The sequence below is a fragment of the Gopherus evgoodei genome, chromosome 9, assembly GCF_007399415.2.
Source record: "Gopherus evgoodei ecotype Sinaloan lineage chromosome 9, rGopEvg1_v1.p, whole genome shotgun sequence".
NCBI lineage: Eukaryota > Metazoa > Chordata > Testudines > Testudinidae > Gopherus > Gopherus evgoodei.
In genome coordinates this window covers 81,092,160-81,110,917 of record NC_044330.1, presented here as the reverse complement: position 1 = coordinate 81,110,917, position 18,758 = coordinate 81,092,160, and the positions used below count along the sequence as shown (strand labels likewise).

The 18,758-nt window shown below is 42.9% G+C and overlaps 1 protein-coding gene across 1 annotated transcript in view; it reads left to right on the top strand.

Annotated features, from left to right (window-relative positions):
• The window catches only part of LOC115658035 (sodium/hydrogen exchanger 2-like), a 70,268-nt gene that overhangs the window by 31,152 nt on the left and 20,358 nt on the right, over nucleotides 1-18,758 (top strand). Inside the window, exons 5-7 of the mRNA XM_030576495.1 lie at nucleotides 4,544-4,740; nucleotides 11,563-11,652; nucleotides 17,546-17,616. Coding sequence (XP_030432355.1) covers nucleotides 4,544-4,740; nucleotides 11,563-11,652; nucleotides 17,546-17,616 — 358 coding nt within the window. The remainder of the gene's footprint in view (nucleotides 1-4,543; nucleotides 4,741-11,562; nucleotides 11,653-17,545; nucleotides 17,617-18,758) is intronic.

Below are 18,758 nucleotides of genomic sequence, written 5' to 3'. Positions count from 1 at the left end.
GAGCAAAAGTGGAGATTAATCTAGGCTTCAGAGCTGAGCACAGCAGTGTTCAGAATAAGAGTCTGTGAATAACAAATAGTGGATGAACACTTCCCTTGATGGTGATATGGAAGCCCCATGATTACTTTTTCTCTCATCTTATATTTTTAAAGCAGAGGGCTAGACCTCTCCTTTACTCAGCAACCGTAGGATACTCCCAACATTACTTTTTTAGGGATTCTTCCTTGCCGTAAAGGCACACAACACATGCTCCTAGCCCAGAGTTCGGAGACGATATATAAACAAATAATATGCAAATATAGAAACTTAACATATAGCCTAGTATTGTGCCCTATTGTTCTATGTCTTTGTTCTTTTTTCTTTACCTACCTGGGCACAATTTGTGGGAACACAGGGATTTTCCCTCTCACTATGGCCACTCTTTGCTCCGTAAAAGCCCCTTGGCCAGCAATAGGAGAATTCCCCCCGTGCAGTTATGGGAAACACAGAGTCCCTTGCTAGTCCCAGTATGTTGGGGTGCACCATGCACCATGCTACAGCAATTCTGAGCAGCTCTGGCTGTCTGTAACTTAGAGCAGCTCCTTCAGACACCTAAATAATGCTGGGTACTCACCAGCCCAGAATTCTAATGATGTAAATGTGGCTTAAAGCCTTAAAGTGAGGAAGTTTACACTGCTGCTGCCCAGGCATTTCCTAAGCTGTAGCTAATAAGAGGACTTCCGTCTGTGGGTTTGTCAGTCAGGCACCTTTCGCAACCACTTCAATTCAGACAGACAGTTTGTCAGAGAAACAACACACCTTTTTTCATATAGAGGCATGACAGTTATAACTCAGGCATGCTAGGGAAAGGTTAGCCATTTAAATGGGCAAGTTAAACAAGATCCAGGGCTAACTTGCTCTCCCTGTCACTAGCTTATAAACACACACCTGAGAATACAGAGTCACTCATGGGTGGAGAGACCAAGACTAAGTTCTAAATGAGAGGGTAGGGGTAGGCCCAAAATCCTTTCCTAACACACTTGGAGTTGAAAATTATCATATAAAATCCTGAAAAAAGGCGTGCCCTAGATATTTGCTGACTTTTACAATAACCAGACAAAAATCAGACCACATGTAAGCAGTGCAACCCCCAAAGACATTTTCCAGTGTTTGTAAATGGTCAGGAAAATGGGTGAAAGTAGTAAAAAAGTGTAACTTGCACTGATTTGACATTCAGGGAGCATGATTCTCCACTGCCCTGCACCACACGAAGTCACTGACACCTGTGCAAAGTCGAGGAGGGGTATCTGATAACCACTTTGCACAGGTGGAAAGGAATCCACAATGGAGTGGAGAATCAGGCCTCTTGATACTGGGATTTAACCCTGGAGCCCATAGCTACCGTGCAGTCTCTTTTCTCTTCTAGGGATGTCTTTTATAACTTAATCTTAAATTAATGTACAAAGTTGTCATAAGCATAGTATATTTTTGAGAAGAAAGATGGCACCTAGAATTGTGAAAGCTGCTTCATAAGGTGTCTGTTTACAAACCACTAAAGCAACCAGAAATACCTTTGTGGTTAAAACTTGACCTGAAGTTAAATAGGCTCATCAAACAAATTACTTAAATTGGATTCTCAGTGATTAACAACAAGACATGGCAGGATGTGCTTTATTAGCTATTAACACATGACTAGATTTGCTGTTAATGACTAAGTGCCATAAATGTGCCTGAAAGCACATTTATTGGTTAATTATGCACACCCTCGAGTGTTTTACTATGAGAAAAAATGGTTTCCTTTGTTTAAAATGTTTGTTTTCAATGAAATGAAAAAAGCATTCTGAATTATTTGGGTTCTCCTTGTTTGAAAATATCTGATGGCAGGAGGGTAACAAACAATGTCAGTAACAATCATTAAAGCGCCTAACAAACTATTCTGGTGTTCCAAGAATAGGCAGTAAACCTCAAATTCTCTATTTACTTTTATCACATTACCGGAAAGGGTTTAATATTGTAAACAGAAAGAGCAAAGAAAAGATGACATCAAAATCAGCCCTGGAATAATTAGGTGTAATTCCCATTGATTTCAAAGGATGCTAGGCCTACATTCATCCAGGGCTGAATTTCATTCAACATTTTGGTCTCTGGCTCACCTATTTACAATATTTAGGGTATTGCTGTGCTTGGAGCTGAAGGAGACATAACTTACACTAGCTCTCATCAAGCTAGCATACTAAAAATAGTAGTGTAGTTATGGTAACTCGGGCAGGGGCTCGGGCTAGCACCCCTGAGTGCGTATCCATGGGGGCCTGGTGGATTTGTACTCAGAATGGCGAGCCCCTCCTGCCACTTACCACTACTCATGCTTCTTTTCTTTTCTGTAAGAACCTTTGTTGCTGTTTTTTCTTGCAACCTGAGGACCCTAAACCTGAGAATAAAGCTATTGTGAAAAGGTCTTTGTGGTGAGAAGTTTTTGATGTTATTGGAGCAGCTGGGCCAATTCAACCAGATTCCAGGACCTCATCCCACTAGTGGAGCCACTCTGATTCTCTCGCTTATGCTGCATTAAATCAGGAAGGCAGCTGAGTGGAGTCACACTGGCATAAGTTGGAGGAGGTCTGAAAAGTGCAGAAAAATGAAGCAACTATGTGGGTGACAGCAGCTCCCAGGGCACCAATATTTTGCCATTCTTTAAACAAGTTAGAAATTTTCTGCTGTCTGTTTGTTATGGTGCTTCTCCAAAAGGAGAAATATTTTGGCCCAAGTAGTTAATGATATTCTACGTCTTTAACCATATGACTATGTAAATGTATTCATTACTAACCACTCCTACTTAAAGATGGCACTTGAAATTAATTCGAGTGTGAATTACTGGCTGTGTTTGGCTCTGGTCTAGTTGTGAAATACATTTCTATGTAGTATTTTTTCAAACTAAAAGTGTTATTGTCAGTTAGATAGAACGTTGAAAATGAAAACTGGAGTTTTTATCATCTGCTCCTCTTGGCCTTATTTCCCGGGCGCTCCTGGATCTGGGAATACATCATTGCCACAGTTCCCGTTAATCATGTTCTCTGTTACTGAATATTCCAAGATTTCTTGTCTTCTCCAAATTGTTCCTCTGTATGATAGAAATTGGTTATTCCAAGTTATCGGAAGTGTGTGGGGAAGTGTTTGTATAATGTTGTTTTTAAAGTTTATTTCCCAACAAATGAGGTGGATGATGTCTTTAAAACATTAAAAAATAAAAAGCTGTAGTGATGTGAGGGGGCAGGGGAGAAATTCATGACCCTCTTATGTCATCAATTCTCAAACTAGCCATTAATCTTAAAGATTAATCTTCAAGAAATGAAATGTCTAGGGTCCCTGTTGTTATTGCTTAATTATAGTCACTGTTTCAGAGTTTAAGGACCTGATTCTGATCTCATCTGTATAGGTTCCATTGGTGTAAATGGAGTAAGGCCTGATTTACACAGATGTTAAAGAGGTCAGAATCAGGCCCTAGAAGTTTAGAGCCACGTACATGTTTCTTTCTCAGTTTCTGTAACAGGATATTGTCAGATTAATAGACCCACAATGTGACCTACTGCAACTTTTTGCTTCTGTTTAATTGCAAATGATTATCAATTGCATTAATTGCTGTGGCACCTTTCATTAACTTAAAGTTCACACAGTATTACTGTCTATGAATTAGAGACTGCCAAATACACAAGTTTAATGCAATTACAAAACATAAAATATTTTGTGTACCCTGGCAGTTGCTTAAAACCAAATGCAGTTCAAAAGGTAACCTGTAACTAAATTATTAAAATAAACCAAATTGCCAGTTTGCCCTTGAGAGAGTATGTATCACCCAGAAAATCCAATCATTAATTACCAATTAGAATGAATCAACTACTCTTTAAGTCAATTCCCAGGGTCAGTTCCCATATTATTATACTAATGAATATGAATTCTTGGACCTGTGCATTACTGTTAATATGAAACAAAGAGTGAATTTTAAAATATTTTTTTAACTGCCATCAAAACAAATATGTTAATACACTGTATTGTATTATAATATGTTTGTTTATTACTCAGTTAATACTTAGCACTTATTCACTAACCTAACTGGTGTATTTTAGGAACACCTCAGTGATGGCTATGTACATAAACTAAAACTCTGGGTCAAACCTCATTCTTGTTCTAAAAGGAGCCCCAATTTCAAGACTAGATCTTGAGGACACACAAGGATGATGGTATCCAACATGGGATATTACCAAAAGATCAGTCTAACATCTTATAGGTCTTACGAGACCTACCAAACTGTGGCCATTCAACACTATTTCCTGTCTCTTCCAAGTCAGACGTAACTGGGTCTGCATTCTTAGCTTTTCTGGGGCTAGTACCAGACAGATAGAAACCCAGTGGATCTGGCCAGTGAAGGAGTGTAATATATTACCAAATTCTTCCCTGCTCTATTCTTGCTGGTGTGTAATTTGTTCACAGTGTAATAGCCACTTATTTTAATGCTGTGTAAGTTCTCTTCTTGCTTGCTAATTTTCCATCTTCTTTCCTACTTTAATAGGGGTTCTTGTATTGACTTTCTTCGTGAACAGATTACATGTGAACACTGTTACCAGCAAGGATCAGTTTATTATAGCATATGGGGGTCTTAGAGGTGCCATCTGTTTCTCTCTGGTTTTCTTGCTCCCTGACTTCCCTAGAAAGAAGCTCTTCATTGCAGCCACGACTGTACTTATTCTCTTCACTGTGTTTGTACAGGTAAGAATACTATCAATATGGTAGAATGCCTACATCAGTCCAGTTATGACATAGTGTGTGACAGTGTTTTTGTTTCAGATACATGGCTGATGCTGACACTCTTTAGATTTAGTGTGGACTCTAATTGGACAAAAGAATTGAACATAAAACTATCACACCTTTCCTTGTATCTGGTGTACATAGGTTAGAATTCTTACTGAACGAGGCAGGAGTTGGGAGAATGTGTCTTATATTTGTGTGGTTGACAACGGTTGCTGAGTAACACTGTTAGGTCTTGTCTACGTGAGTCTTTTTCATGTTGACAAACCCCATCTTTGCACTGGTGTAGTTCTACTAGGGGTAATAAAGGTGAAGAGGTAGTAGGAAAAAGCTAATGTAGATATCCCTTTAAAGCAAGGCCCTTAAGTATTTTACCAGGAACAGAATGAGCACCAAAGTAAAATGCACTCTAGGATTTGATACCCGATTAAGGAGAAAAACAGGTGTTATGTTGGGTATTGTCACAGGGCTGCCATCTCAGAGCATGCCCTCCTGGCATGGGATGACCCTGCAGGAGCTTTTACCTCAGTTTCCTCTTCAAAGGGCTCCTCAAGAATACTTCTCCAACACACTCTGGACTATGAGATGGGTTAATTTATTAATATCATATCACAAAATTAACATCAATGCCATAACTCAAAAGGTTCTGGCTTCATTGTCTCTGATGACCTGAGGCTCTTTGTGAGTCTCAGTTGTGCTTTAGGCTGGAGGACTCTCATGCTTGCCCCCCTGAAGTCACCCACTAGAATTCAAAAGCTCAAATGAAGCAGTAACACAGATACTGCCCATCCAACCTGGGCTTAGTAAAAGCCTCACGTTCCTCCTGGGCTTTTCCCAGTTCCCTGCTTGTTGTACAGGACAGAGGCCACAGTGGCACTCCCCAGTGCTCCTTCTTGCTCCAGCGGCTCCTTCTCCCATTCCCCAGGCCACCCAGCTAGTGGCCTGTTTCCCTATTCTCATGGACTGCCTGCAGAGCTTTCTGCTCTCTGCATTCATTCTCTGAGGCAGTGAAAGCCCCACATCTGCTCTTTCTGCCCTGACTCATCCAGATTCCCCTGCTCTAGGGTCCAGCTGCCCTCTCCTAAGCCCTCTGAGCATCAGCTGACCATCACAGGTGCACCAGCCTCTTCCCTCTTAAAAGGCCAATGCTGTCCTGTGACAGGCATATTTGGATTTTGTAGTAAGATGGAACTTCAGTTAAACACTGCTCCAGACAAGGTAAATTCTCACTACACCAGGGGAGAGAGCAAAGAAATGGAAGCATTCTAAACCCACTTAACACTAAGGGCAAGATTTTTAAAAGTAACTAGTGATTTTGAATATCTCAGTTTTGAGCATGAGACAACTTAAAGGGGCCTGATTTTGAGTGTGTGGTACCGATTTTGAGAGGCTCAGTACCTTCTGAAAGGCAGGTCTCTTTATGATGCGCACGACAACTGGGGCAATCAAAATCACTAGTCACTGGAAAATCTTGGTGTTAGTATTTATGTCAGAGATAGCTTCACATACATACTAAAGGCAAGTGTTAGCACTTTATGATGTTTCATTGAAAGAAGGCCCTGCCCTTGCGATAGTTTTAAATTGGCATATTGTCTAGTGTTTATATCTGTAAATATCTGCATTCGTGGACCAGGTTTGTGGATCGTGGATTGGTGCAGATCCAAATTTTATATCTAGAGCTCTGCAGATCCGTGGATATCCCCTTTATGATGTGGATGTGGATATCCACGGACCATGTTTGCAGATTGTGGATTGGATGTGGATACAAATTTTGTATCCAGGCAGTACTCTACCAATTTAAATCAATGGAGCTTTCGTTATAGACTGCAAGAGAATGGGGATCAGGTCCCTTGAATTTTAAGAGTAATTAAATGGCCCTTCTGTTAAACAGGGGTGCTGGAAAAATTTGTATAGTGGGGGTGCTGAGAGCCATTGAATCAAACTGTAAAGCCTGTATATAATGAAAACCACTTCAATCCAGGGGGTGTGGCAGCACTCCCCTCATCCCAAGTTCCAGCACCTATTCTGTGAAATGATCTAATTTGACATTGGGATTCTAATGGCAATCTTTTTTAAAACGTTAGTTTCAAAATTCTTCTATCTATATGCAAAAATAATGAGTCCTTGTGACACCTTAGAGGACTTCTCGATGTTTTAGCTGATACAGACTAACACGGCTACCTCTCTGAATTCTATCTATATGAAATTTCTTGCTTATATGTTTCTGTTTCACTATATCTTGTTCTCCCTTGTTTACAATATCCCACTTTTAGTTTAAAATGATTCCTAATTCCCCTTTCTTATATGTAAATAAAGGTCAAAGATTTCCCATCATTTTAGTGTATGCTAATACTGAAGGTTATTAAGACCTACTTTGATTGTGGGGTCCGTTTATAACTTGTGTGCTTCCCTTTAAGGAAAAATGCGCATTGAGAATATCTCTTGGCATTCAAGTGCCATCTAGTGGTTAAAATATTCCTAGACACTTGTAGTTTGCTAAAGATTTTGGCCCCAATTCTCTGCTGCCCTGCACCCTGTGTTGTCATCAGGTTGCAGCAGCAGTGACTCTATGGTTGCAGCATGGTTCCTGATTAAAGCCCAGATTTCATAATTCTCTAAAATGCACTTGCACAGTTAGTTCATCTTGAAAACTGGTATGTCAGGTCAGGGCCCAAAGTGAGTTTGTGGTGCAAATTTGGGATTATCTGGTCAAGGAACTCCCTAAATTGTCCTGTTTTTAAAAGTACAGGGTTAGGTTCAGGGCCTTTTTTTCTGCATAACTGCTTGTGGGAAGCACATGATGCTGATACTCTTGCTTCCTGGAATGAACATAGCCTTATCTTCCCACCTTCCCCCATTCTCTTGGCAGAGTTGGATGAGCAAAGCAGCACAATAGATCCTAGGACAGTTTTTCTGCATGTATCTATATGGGGCAAGATTCAGGAGGTCAGTGAAAGAGGTGGCACCATTTAGTACAGCTCCATGGGGGCTTCTTGCACCTGTGTGCACAAGCTCCATACAGATTCACCAATCCAATGCCTGCCCTCCTCCCTCCACCCACTCCCCACCCTATAGAAGATTTAAAGCAGCTGTCGAGGCTTCTGAAGCCACATTTAGAGGTGCAGAGTGGCTTCACTGCTGATCCACACCCGGTGGGAGAGAATTTCTTCCACATGGACCCTGCTGAACTCTCCAGCACACTGCTCATGCTCAGGCTGCATAAGAAGTGAAGATTCACACTGGTATGTTTTACAATTGACCCTACGCAGCAAAGCTTCCGTGCCTCCTCATATTTGAAAAGATCAATTGGGCAAAACCAGTAATGATCTTGATATGCCAGTGTGACTGGGCCTGGACCTGAGTCGGACAGGCAGCTGGATCTCTATTGTGGAGCATAATTTTCAATCCTATCTGGCAGACTGAATGGAGTGAGTGGAGGCCAGGGGTGGGAAAAGGGGAGTTGGGTTCCGGTTGACAGGTTTTAAGATGCAAATGTGGGTCAGAAATTGAAAAGATCCGGTCACTTGGCAGGACCGCTCCTGCAGAGAGACTGTGAGTCCCTGACAAAGGTTGCTCTAAGGCAGCAGTTTCATTTTGCAGAAGCTTCGTAAAATAATTCTCAGGATGGTGGAAGGGCTTTTGTGTAATCTCAGAGCTCAAATGGTGATGTCATCTCCATGCGAAAGGGTGGGACTCCCCTGTGGGTATGTGTCAATAGAATGACCCTTTGACCGTGAGTCATTCAGCAGACACTTAGTATTCATGAAGACTAGCTTGATTCAAATTCTGGGTACCTGTGGCATCATGTAGCAGAGACAGTTAAAAGAATCAGAAAATTAAAGCTTGGTTAAAGAAACAACAATCTCGACATGCCTCAATGTAAAAAAAAATATAAAAATGATAGATCAGATATTAAAGAAAATCTTTAAAAAACCACCAAGTGTAAATTGATCCCACACCTTATGAAGTCAACGGGAGTGTTTCCAGTTACATCTGTGGATGCAGAGCTGGGCCTGGAACGATTACTTCAGTGTCCCAGCATTCTTCATAATGCATTTCACCTTGGATGGAAGGGGGAAGAAATAAATTATTTAAAAAAATAACATTCAAGTCGCTGTAATTTTTAAAGCTTTTTCTTTATTGATGTACATCAGCAGCTTGTATTAACAATGCTGCAAATCCTGACCTCAGGCAGAGCTTTTGTGTGAGTAAAGACTGAGTAAAAACTTCAGGGCATAGTGTAGTTAGCCTTGATGCTGGTGCAGAGGGGTAAAGGGATGTGCAAGAAATCTTGAGGGAACACAAATTGCTTCTTTCTCTTGGAAGGCCCCAGTTCATTATTTGGCAATGCCTTTACTAGACCTAAAACATGATCTGTAAGCAGTTAGGTGTGGCCATGCATGGCTATATTCATGCAGTATATAACCCAGTCACAATGTCTATTTTGGTCTATCTGAACCTATGGCAAAAGTATCTTCATCATTCCTGAATTTACACAGCAGGAGTGATCAGTAATTTTGTGAAATTTTGGGGGCAATTGACAGATGCTCAGTGCTCCCAGGCTGGCCTGATGTATGCCACTTGCACCATAAAGTCCTCAAAAAAGCCTTTGGTTTGTCTTGAATGCCACAAAGGAATTTCATTGTTTTTTTCTCTCAGTGTCCTTAAAAACTAAATGCCATGTTCTCCATTTATAGTTCACTCTCTCTGCCTATTCAGACCATGACCTCCATGGTGAAATTGCTAAGAAGGAACTGTTAAATTGTGAAGGGTTTGGGGTTTTTTGTGTGATGTGGACACTTATCCATTAGCAACTGGATTGACACCAATAATACATTTCACACAGGTTATATACAGCCAGCAATCCGTACTAAGGCCACGATCCAGCAAGTTTATCCATGTGGCTGCAGGAGTCTACCCCAGCCCCATCCCTCCACCAGAACTCTGTTGAAGTTAATGGGGCTCTGCACAAGCACAGGGGCCTGCTCATATAAAACAACACTCAGGATCAGAGCCATAGAAATCTCTTTCTGTTTATATGAGAAGTTGGGAGTTGTGGTCACAGAACTCAGTACTGTCAGTTTAAAATGAAAACAAACCCAGCTGATTATCCAGCAAAAGACAAGAGGCCAAATTACATAGGCGCTGCTTAATTTGCAATATGTGTTATTTCTAAATTTGTAAGATTTATATTATTTACACTGAATGTTGATGAATTCTGTATTGACATTAGTGGTTAAAATGACACATTAATTGTTCTTGCAATTAAAGCTGTCCTCCGTGCCAACTCTTGTGACATTCAAGAGAGTCATGAGCATCAGCTACTGTATCATTTTTGCTGCAGGCATAGCATAGGAAAGTAATTTCTTAAAGTGGCAAACGTAAGAGATATAATGGATTGTAATCACAGCCATGGGCAGCTCCAGGGCGCCATGCTGCAGGGGGGGCTCTGCTGGTCGCCGGGAGGGCGGCAGGCAGGGTGCCTTCGCCAGCATGCCTGCGGAGGGTCTGCTGGTCCTGTGGGACCAACGGACCCTCCGCAGGCATGCCTGTGGGAGGTCCACCGGAGCAGTGGGACCAGCGACAGGCAGAGCGCCCCCTGTGGCATGCCGCCATACTTGGGGCGGCGAAATGTCTAGAGCCACCCCTGATCACAGCAGAACTTCAGAGTTTCTCATTCATGAGTTCCATGGAAAGATTTTTTTAAACTTTTTTCCCCATCCCTCACCAGTTAGTCATAGATAAATCACAGATGCTGACAGTAAGACTCCTGCAAGGTGCTCAGAACTGTCATCAGTTATGTTTACATTTCAACTAGACCGCTTTCTACAAGACATGCTAGTTCTCAAGCAGGAGTTATAGGCTTTACAGCTGGGTGAAATTTGTCACTGGAATACTTTATTCACCAAAACAGGAAGCTTCAGGGTGACCAAAACTGTTTAATGGATTCAGGTTGAATTTGGCAAATAGTTTTGGCTGAATGAAAAATGAAAAAATGTGGTTTTTTTTTTAAAAATCATAATGAACTGTTTTGACATTTTTGAAATATCATGCTTTGACTTTTCATTTGGAAATGACATTTTCTTTCTAAATTTAACAAGATTTGTTTTATTTTTTTTGCAAAGGGGGAAAAAAAAACCCACCTGAAAATGTAACACAGTAGAATGAACAAAAATATTTTTGGAGTGAACAATATTTTTTATCCTGAGATGTTTTTTTAAAAAAATCCTTAGGTGAGAAAAAAATAAAAAATTCAGTTTCAATTACACTCCAAATGTTCTCCGCCCCTAGATTTTTTCAGTTTGGCCACCAAACTGAAAAAATCAATCAATTGTGCAGTTTTCGTAGACTTGAGGCAGAAATTACTGGGATAGAAATTATTACTCTGTATAATACAAGAGGTAATGCAAGTCCCTTTAGCCTTAAAATCTATGAATGTGTGAGAGGACTGGGATCATTAACATAGCTTGTCTGTTGGTAAATAAAGTTTTTCGGTTGCAAACAGGTACAGAGTTTTTCACAGACAATGGCTTCACATATTGAAAAGAGCAAAAAAGCTGAGGAGAGAGACTGGCCCAAAGAACTCTTCTCACTGGAAACAAGTCAGGATTTAGCAGCAGGAAGTGGTTTGCTATGCTAATTTTCTGTTGACGTTGGTGATGCTGTTCAACAGCAAATTTTCAGCACAGGCTAAAAGATATTTAACTAGAAAACACGCTGGTCCTTTGAAAAGTTGCTGTGTTGTTAAGAGACCCTTATTTGTGTGTCTGTCATTATGTGCAGGGAATGACCATCCGTCCTCTCGTTGACTTATTAGATGTGAAGAAGAAAAGAGAAAGTGCTCCCACAGTGGGGGAACAGATTCACATCCGGGTAAGTGGCTCAGCAATTTGTGCCTAGCCAAAGGGTGGGTGTGATTACAGCATTTCAATTTGCTTTGCTAATAGGCCTGATCCTGCCAAGCAATTTGCCTGTGAAGACCCTTGAGTCCTTGCCGAGTCCTATCAGTTCAGTGGGGATTTCTGAATGCAGATTCCTTTTCAGGCTCAGGGTCATACGAAGGTAATATGCTCTGCTATTCTTATTGCAGTAGCACACAAGCACCTGATCAGGATGCCATTGTGCTAGGTGCTGTATCTGCCCCAAAGAGTTTATAGTCTAACCTAACCCCGTCCTTTCTGCCTATCTGGAAGAATCAAGGAGGCAACGGGGGGGGGGGGGGGGGCTTTCCTAGTTGGGGGAATGATCCAGCATTGGTGCCCTGTGTACCAGGCACTAGCCCCAGCTCTGGACCTAGTGGTAAGAAGTTAGCATATAGGTTTAGCTGTAGTTCTGTTTTTTGTGTTTCTGTGGGGGTTCTGGCTGGCCACTAATAATCACCAAATGCTAGAAGGACACCCTCCAAAAGAAAAGAGCTGACACCAAAGGAAAACACAGCCCCAAACGTGGGCAGAGCTCTGAGTTGCAGGAGCTGGCTGGGACATGATAGCAAGTCTAGTGGTCATGTATTTGGATATATTCATATACATGGCAATCAGGGCCGGCTCTAGCAATTTCGCCGCCCCAAGCACGGCGGCATGCCGCGGGGGGCCCTCTGCAGCTTGCCGGCTCCCATGGCTCCGCATGCCTGCGGATGCTCCACCGGAGCCGCGGGACCAGCGGACCCTCCACAGGCACGCCTGCGGGAGGTCCACCGGAGCCGCCTGCCACCCTCCCGGAAACCGGCAGAGTGCCCCCTGCTGCATGCCACCCCAAGCACGCGCTTGGTGCACTGTGGCCTGGAGCCGGCCCTGATGGCAATTACATCTCTCAGCTTCGGTCCCTCAGCAGCAGCCTGCTCCAGAGCCCACTGAAGTCACTGAAAACACTGTAATTTGATTCATGCTACAGAAGTAAGAGCAATTGATCCTATAATTGGGATGAAGATGCTCCTGACACAAAGAAGGGCTGCTGTGTAGTAGTTTTCCATGTCTATGTAAGTTGGCTTTAGCCCACATAAGCACAGATAGAACACACACAAACATATACATTGGAAATGCCCACGTTGCAGGCTTTGCAAACATAGAGTGGGCAGTGGCTGAGAAATCCCTTCACCTGGTTTATGCAGAACAGCTACCACGCTATTTGCTACCCTGCTTGTATGCACAAGTAGCCTGCAAAGAGTTGTCATGTGAGCCCCAGAGCAAGACTGGGCCCCAAGGAAGTGGTAAATTTAATTGGATGTTAATTTGTAGCTTCAAATTGCAAGGGATTATCACACTCAAAAAATCAAACATACATTGTTTCCCTAACACAGTGGTACAGAGTTCTAAACTAATTTAATTTGGTGGACTTGGCTCACTTCCTACTTGAGGTTAAATATTAGGGTGGGGGAAGGGATAGCTCAGTGGTTGGAGCACTGGCCTGCTAAGCGCAAGGTTGTGAGGTCAATCCTTGAGGAGACCATTTAGGGATCTGGGGCAAAACAAAATAGTTGGGCATTGGTCCTGCTTTGAGCAGGGGGTTAGACTAGATGCTCTCCCAACCCTAATATTCTACAATCAGCCATTTCTATAAGCCTTCATGTAATTAGAAAACTTAATTTAGTGTGTTTCAGCATTGGTAGAGCTGATTTGGTGTAATATTAACAGTTTCTAGAAGGGGAGAAGTGAAAGCACTGCAATTACAAACATACACTACCTGAGGTCACCTTTAGACAGCTATACAAGAGAGAAGCACGCACAGTGAGGCTAAGTGACTAGCCCATAGTCATGCAGCAGCTCAGTGACAGAGTCCTCAGTAGACCCCATATGTTTACGCTCCCAGGCCAGTTCCTTTATCTATTCCTCTAGGACAAAATGGGCTACATCCTCAGCTATGACAAATTGCAGCCCAGAACAGCTGTAGGGAATTGTGGAGAGACTATGGTGGCTTTACACTTGGCCCAGTCTCAGGGCTGGTCTAAGTTCCCATGGGGTTGTTATGCCACCTGGGGATTGCTGGAATGCAGCATTGCTTGGACAAGTTTCCTTCCACCTCTGATATGCCCTTATGCTAAGGGGCCAGATAGGGGTGATGTAGAGCTGGCTACACCAGCTACGCAGACAGAGGATTCCAGCTTGCCAGGGGACTCCTCAGCTGCCCGTTCAGCATAGTTTAGCATACCTTGGTACCACTGCAGCAGCCAGAGGGATTGCAGTGTGGGCCAGAATCTAGCGCAGTGTGTCTTACATATCCCAGCAAATAGGATGTTTAAACATCATTTAGAATCTAGTCAGTTTAAAAACTTGAGTTAGTAGTAATTCCAGGTAATACCCTTGTTTCTGAATCTCACTGCCAATACTGATGGTATTACAAATACAAATCAAACAAATAGGTGAACTGGTATGCAAAGAAAACAGCTAGTGAAAGTACAGAAAATCCAAACTTGCCCATGAAACAAACTGGAGAGGCTTTGTTTTTTTGTCTGGTCAGCCAAAGTGTTAGTATCGTGGCAGTGGGATTTTTTACTAGGCAGTGTCCTTGAAGCGTTTTGTCAAAGGTGAAGTATTAGTTATGAATAGAATTTTTTGAAGGCAAATCATTTTTACCTGAGCACTAATTGCTAAGGAATAATTCTTTTCTCTTTTTGACAATAACAACAAAGAAAAAGAAAACACAGGTGTTTGCTCTGAAAGCACTTGTAGGAAACAGGCTTGGCATTCTCTCAATTAGTATGTATTATGGGGCTTTGTCTAAGGTTAATGGAACAGTTCAATAGGCTGAAGAGGCTTTTCCTATAGCAAACAGGAACCACTTCCTTCTTTTGTGAGAGCATGAATGGTAAATCATCTCTTAAGATGTGTTTATTGGGTAATGTGAGCTGAAAACAGCTATGTACTAATTAAGTAGACATGGTAACAATACAGGTAGCTAGAAAGCAGGCACTCAGGAACCCAGAGGAAGCTTTCTTCCTTTAATTGATTTCTTCAGAGAGGATAATTGTAATGCTCCGTCTGGGATCCCTTTTTACCATTTTGACTGAAAGACACAATTTAGGATTTTTTAAAACTAAATATTTGCAGTGTTAGTGTTACAACGAGTGGGCCTAATTCTGCAGTCCTTAGACAGCCTAAACTTTTGCCTAGGCAAGAATGAAAATGGATATCCATAAATATGAATAGATGTGCCGATCTGCTGCCTTGGTGGATCAGTGACTCTCTGTGACAGTGGCTTAGTGTGAACTTCACCCCATCAGCGATGGTGATGCACAGTCACAAACGGAGAGCTCCATACTCCTGCCTTGCTGGCTTGGCCTGGCTGCCCCGGCATCTTCCCATTGTTCACCTTTTTCACTTAAAGCTTCCCCTGCGGGTTGTTCATCCTTCATTCTGTAGCATGTTCTCCCCTAGCTCCACTTTTCCTGCCCCACCAATCCCTATTTCTTGCTGTTTCCTAGCTGCCAGCTCCCCCTAGTTCTAACTCCTCACAGATCAGCACACTTTGAGTAAGAACTGCCTCTCCCTCTTGACAGTCTGGCCGCTCCTCCCCTCCCAGCACCTTTCCAGCCAATGTACAGAATGTCTGGTAGCCACCCTACACTGGGAATCAGTTGCCTGGCAGCACCATTCTGCTGGTGCTGTACAAATAATAATAATTAATAATTAATACCTTCCTGTCAGTGATTCTGGCTTCTGATCTTTGCTGATTTGAAGGCAGAAAGTGTAAAGACGGGACAGAGATGTAGTATTTGTAGACATCCCTTAAGATTTAAAGGGTATATGCAGGGCTGGCTCTAGCCATTTTGCCGCCCCACGCCCGGCGGCATGCCGCGGGGAGTGCTCTGCTGCTCGCTGGTCCCGCGGCTCCAGTGGACCTTCCGCAGGTGTGCCTGCGGAGCGTCCGGTGGTCCCGCGACTCCGGTGGACCTCCCGCAGGTGTGCCTGCGGATGCTCCATCGGAGCGGTGGGACCAGCGGACCCTCCGCAGGCACGCCTGCGGGAGGTCCACCGGAGCTGCCGGCCGCCCTCCCGGCAACTGGCGGAGTGCTCCCCGTGGCATGCCACCCCAAGCACGCGCTTGGCGCGCTGGGGCCTGGAGCCGGCCCTGGGTATATGATTCACCTCTTTCACTTACTTATCCAAAAAGCCAGGGGTGGGGGCTCAAACTAAACTCAGCCTGGGAGACCAAGTATTGTCTCAGTAGCATTTATTACCACTAGCTAAAGGAAAAATGAAGACCTATCTAAATGTAATAGGAGAGAAATGAGAAGGAAAACTTCTGTGGCATCAAATGTCATGGACTCCCCCTCCCAAACCACCTTTTAAAGGTTCTGGTTTGATGGGCAAAAAAAATGTGCTTTTCAGTTGTGTTAGCTCACTCGAGTTAGTTTAATGTGACAGGGTATGTCTAGAATTACCAGGGGATTGAAGCATGGCGATTGATCCACCGGTGGTTGATTTAGCAGGTCTAGTGAAGACCTGCTGAATTGACTGCCGATCACTCTCCCGTCAACTCTGGCACTCCACCTGAACGAGAAAATATAAGGTAAATCAATGGGAGAGTTTCTCCAGCTATGTCAGTGGTGGACAACCTGAAGGCTGCATGCAGCCCATCAGGGTAATCTAATTGCAGGCCGCAAGACATTTTGCTAATGTTGACTGTCCGCAGCCACGGCCCCCTGCAGCTCCCAGTGGCTGTGATTCGCCATTCCTGGTCAATGGGAGCAGTGGTAAGCCGCAGTCCCCAGGGACTTATGGGCTGCCACTTCCCGCAGCTCTCATTGGCTGGGAACAGAGAACCGCAGCCACTGGGAGCTGTGGGGGGGCAGTACCTGCGGGTGGTCAACATCAGCAAAATGTCTCATGGTCCGCAATTGGATTACCCCAATGGGCCACATGCGGCTCACAGGCTGCAGGTTTATCCACCATTGAGCTATGTTAGTCATGTAGCTGGAATTGTGTAACTTAGCTCTACTTAGCCCCGTAGTGTAGACCTGCCCTGAGAAGCCCCAGTAAGGTGCAGTCTAGCACATCTGAAGCCATATTAGGTTGCTGTGTGTAGCCTCAGGGGAAGTCAAAGAATGGAGGAGGCTGGTTTAGTGAGCACTGTCACATGATTAACACCTACTTGCTGAAAGCTTAGTATATCTCTGTGTGCAAAAGGAGATTTCTCTAATTAGAGCTGGTTGAAGCTGCACAGGAACAATTGTATGATGGAGGTAATGAACAGTGGCATAGCAGAATCTGCTGCTGGTTGTTCTGGTAACAACATCTGGGGAGGCAATTTGAGAAATTCAGGAGACTTTTTAAGGTTGAAATTTTTCCTGTTCAGAATTTTTAACATGGAAATAAACTGCTTGTGTTTAAGATGATTTTATTTAGTAGCATGGGGGTATTTATTATTCCAGGAGAAGCTCCAGCCCTATGTAATCAGCACCTATCCACCAAATATATCTTTCTCATGAAACACATTGCTCTCCAAACATTCAGTATGAGCTTCCAGTTTTTGTCAAGTCACATTATGCAGGGCATGCAAGGCATTGGCCAACTTGCATGTTTCATAAAAAACAAATCCATGTCCCTCGGTGATTATACCCCTGAAAGAAAGAAGCCTCATTGCATTTTAGAACCAAGGAATAAGCATGGATGATTGAATGGGGAATTATGCAGACAGATCCTGTTCTTGTTTACTGCACCTACCTGAAAATGTCCTGCATTTTGTCTGCTGGCTTTTGATGTTATCCAACAGAGTTCATCATATATGCAATAATACACTGGTGTATTGCATAATCCTCTCTTCTGTTTAGTTCTTGGATCATTTGCTCGCTGGCATAGAAGATATATCGGGACACTGGGGACAATATTACTGGAAAGACAAGTAAGGATTTGCCAGAAATACAACTGTGTACATGTTTGAAAAAAAGAGTCTGGTTTCTGTTTCCATAGGGTTCCACTGGGGATAGCTGAGCTTCATTCATCTGTGTGTCATAAAGCAGATGACAACCACAAACAAAGAGGGACAGTTTTTCTTTTCTTTCCTTAAGCTCAAAAGGTGAGACCAGGTTGTCTGGGCACCAAATCAGAACAGACTGTCCATGTTCCTCTTTCTGTCTTCCCCCCATTTGGATGTCATTTATGGTGGTACTTCACTGACAGAGGACTCCTTTCTTCTCTTCCCAAAACCTTTCCCCTCAGTCAAAACAAAAACATGGAGATGTTGTACATGAAGGTCCAAGGTGTCATGTCAACACCCTACATAACACTGGTTGCTTCAAGGATTGGTCTGTTGGCACATTCCTGTGTTGTGCTGGTTAGAGCTCTGGTCCTACAAACACACACATACATTGAAGGGGTTACTCACATGTGTAACATTAAGCACATGTGTAACAATTTGCATGGCAGGAGCTATAGACCTTCCTTTTCAGGGAACCAGGGCTTCCTGATAGGGTGTGCTGGTTTGATATAGCATGGACACTACCAAAGGGCCGTCACCATTTGGGCTCTTTCATATCCTGGTGGGACAAGTCACAAAAAATCATATTGCTCATTTACTTTGGTTTTAATGGTCCAAATAACAAAGAGGGACTAGTGTGCACCAAAAGTAAAGACTAAAATACCTTCCTGAACCAGGGTTTATCTCCCTAGAAATAGCTAAACCTTAGAATATTGATGTCTTTCCAGTGTGTTCAGTATCTCTTGGTTTGGCTATTTGTATTATTTTTTTTCTGCTTTATTTTAGCTTTGTATGTATGAGTATTTCCTGGCCACTTTTTTTGCTATTTTATGGATAACTGGGAATGGGGGGACACAGACTAGCTTATTTTTCATTCTTTAAAGAGTTTTAGTTTTGGTTTTAATGGAACATGCATTTCCTTTAAAAATAAAAACTGAAGATAAAGACAGAAAAGATGGGATGCCTATCCACTTTTGGTGATCCAGTATTTGACCTACCCAAGTGCAATATGAAAGAATTAACCATAGCAGAGTCACTACTATACTGTTTTATCACCGCTAGTGAGG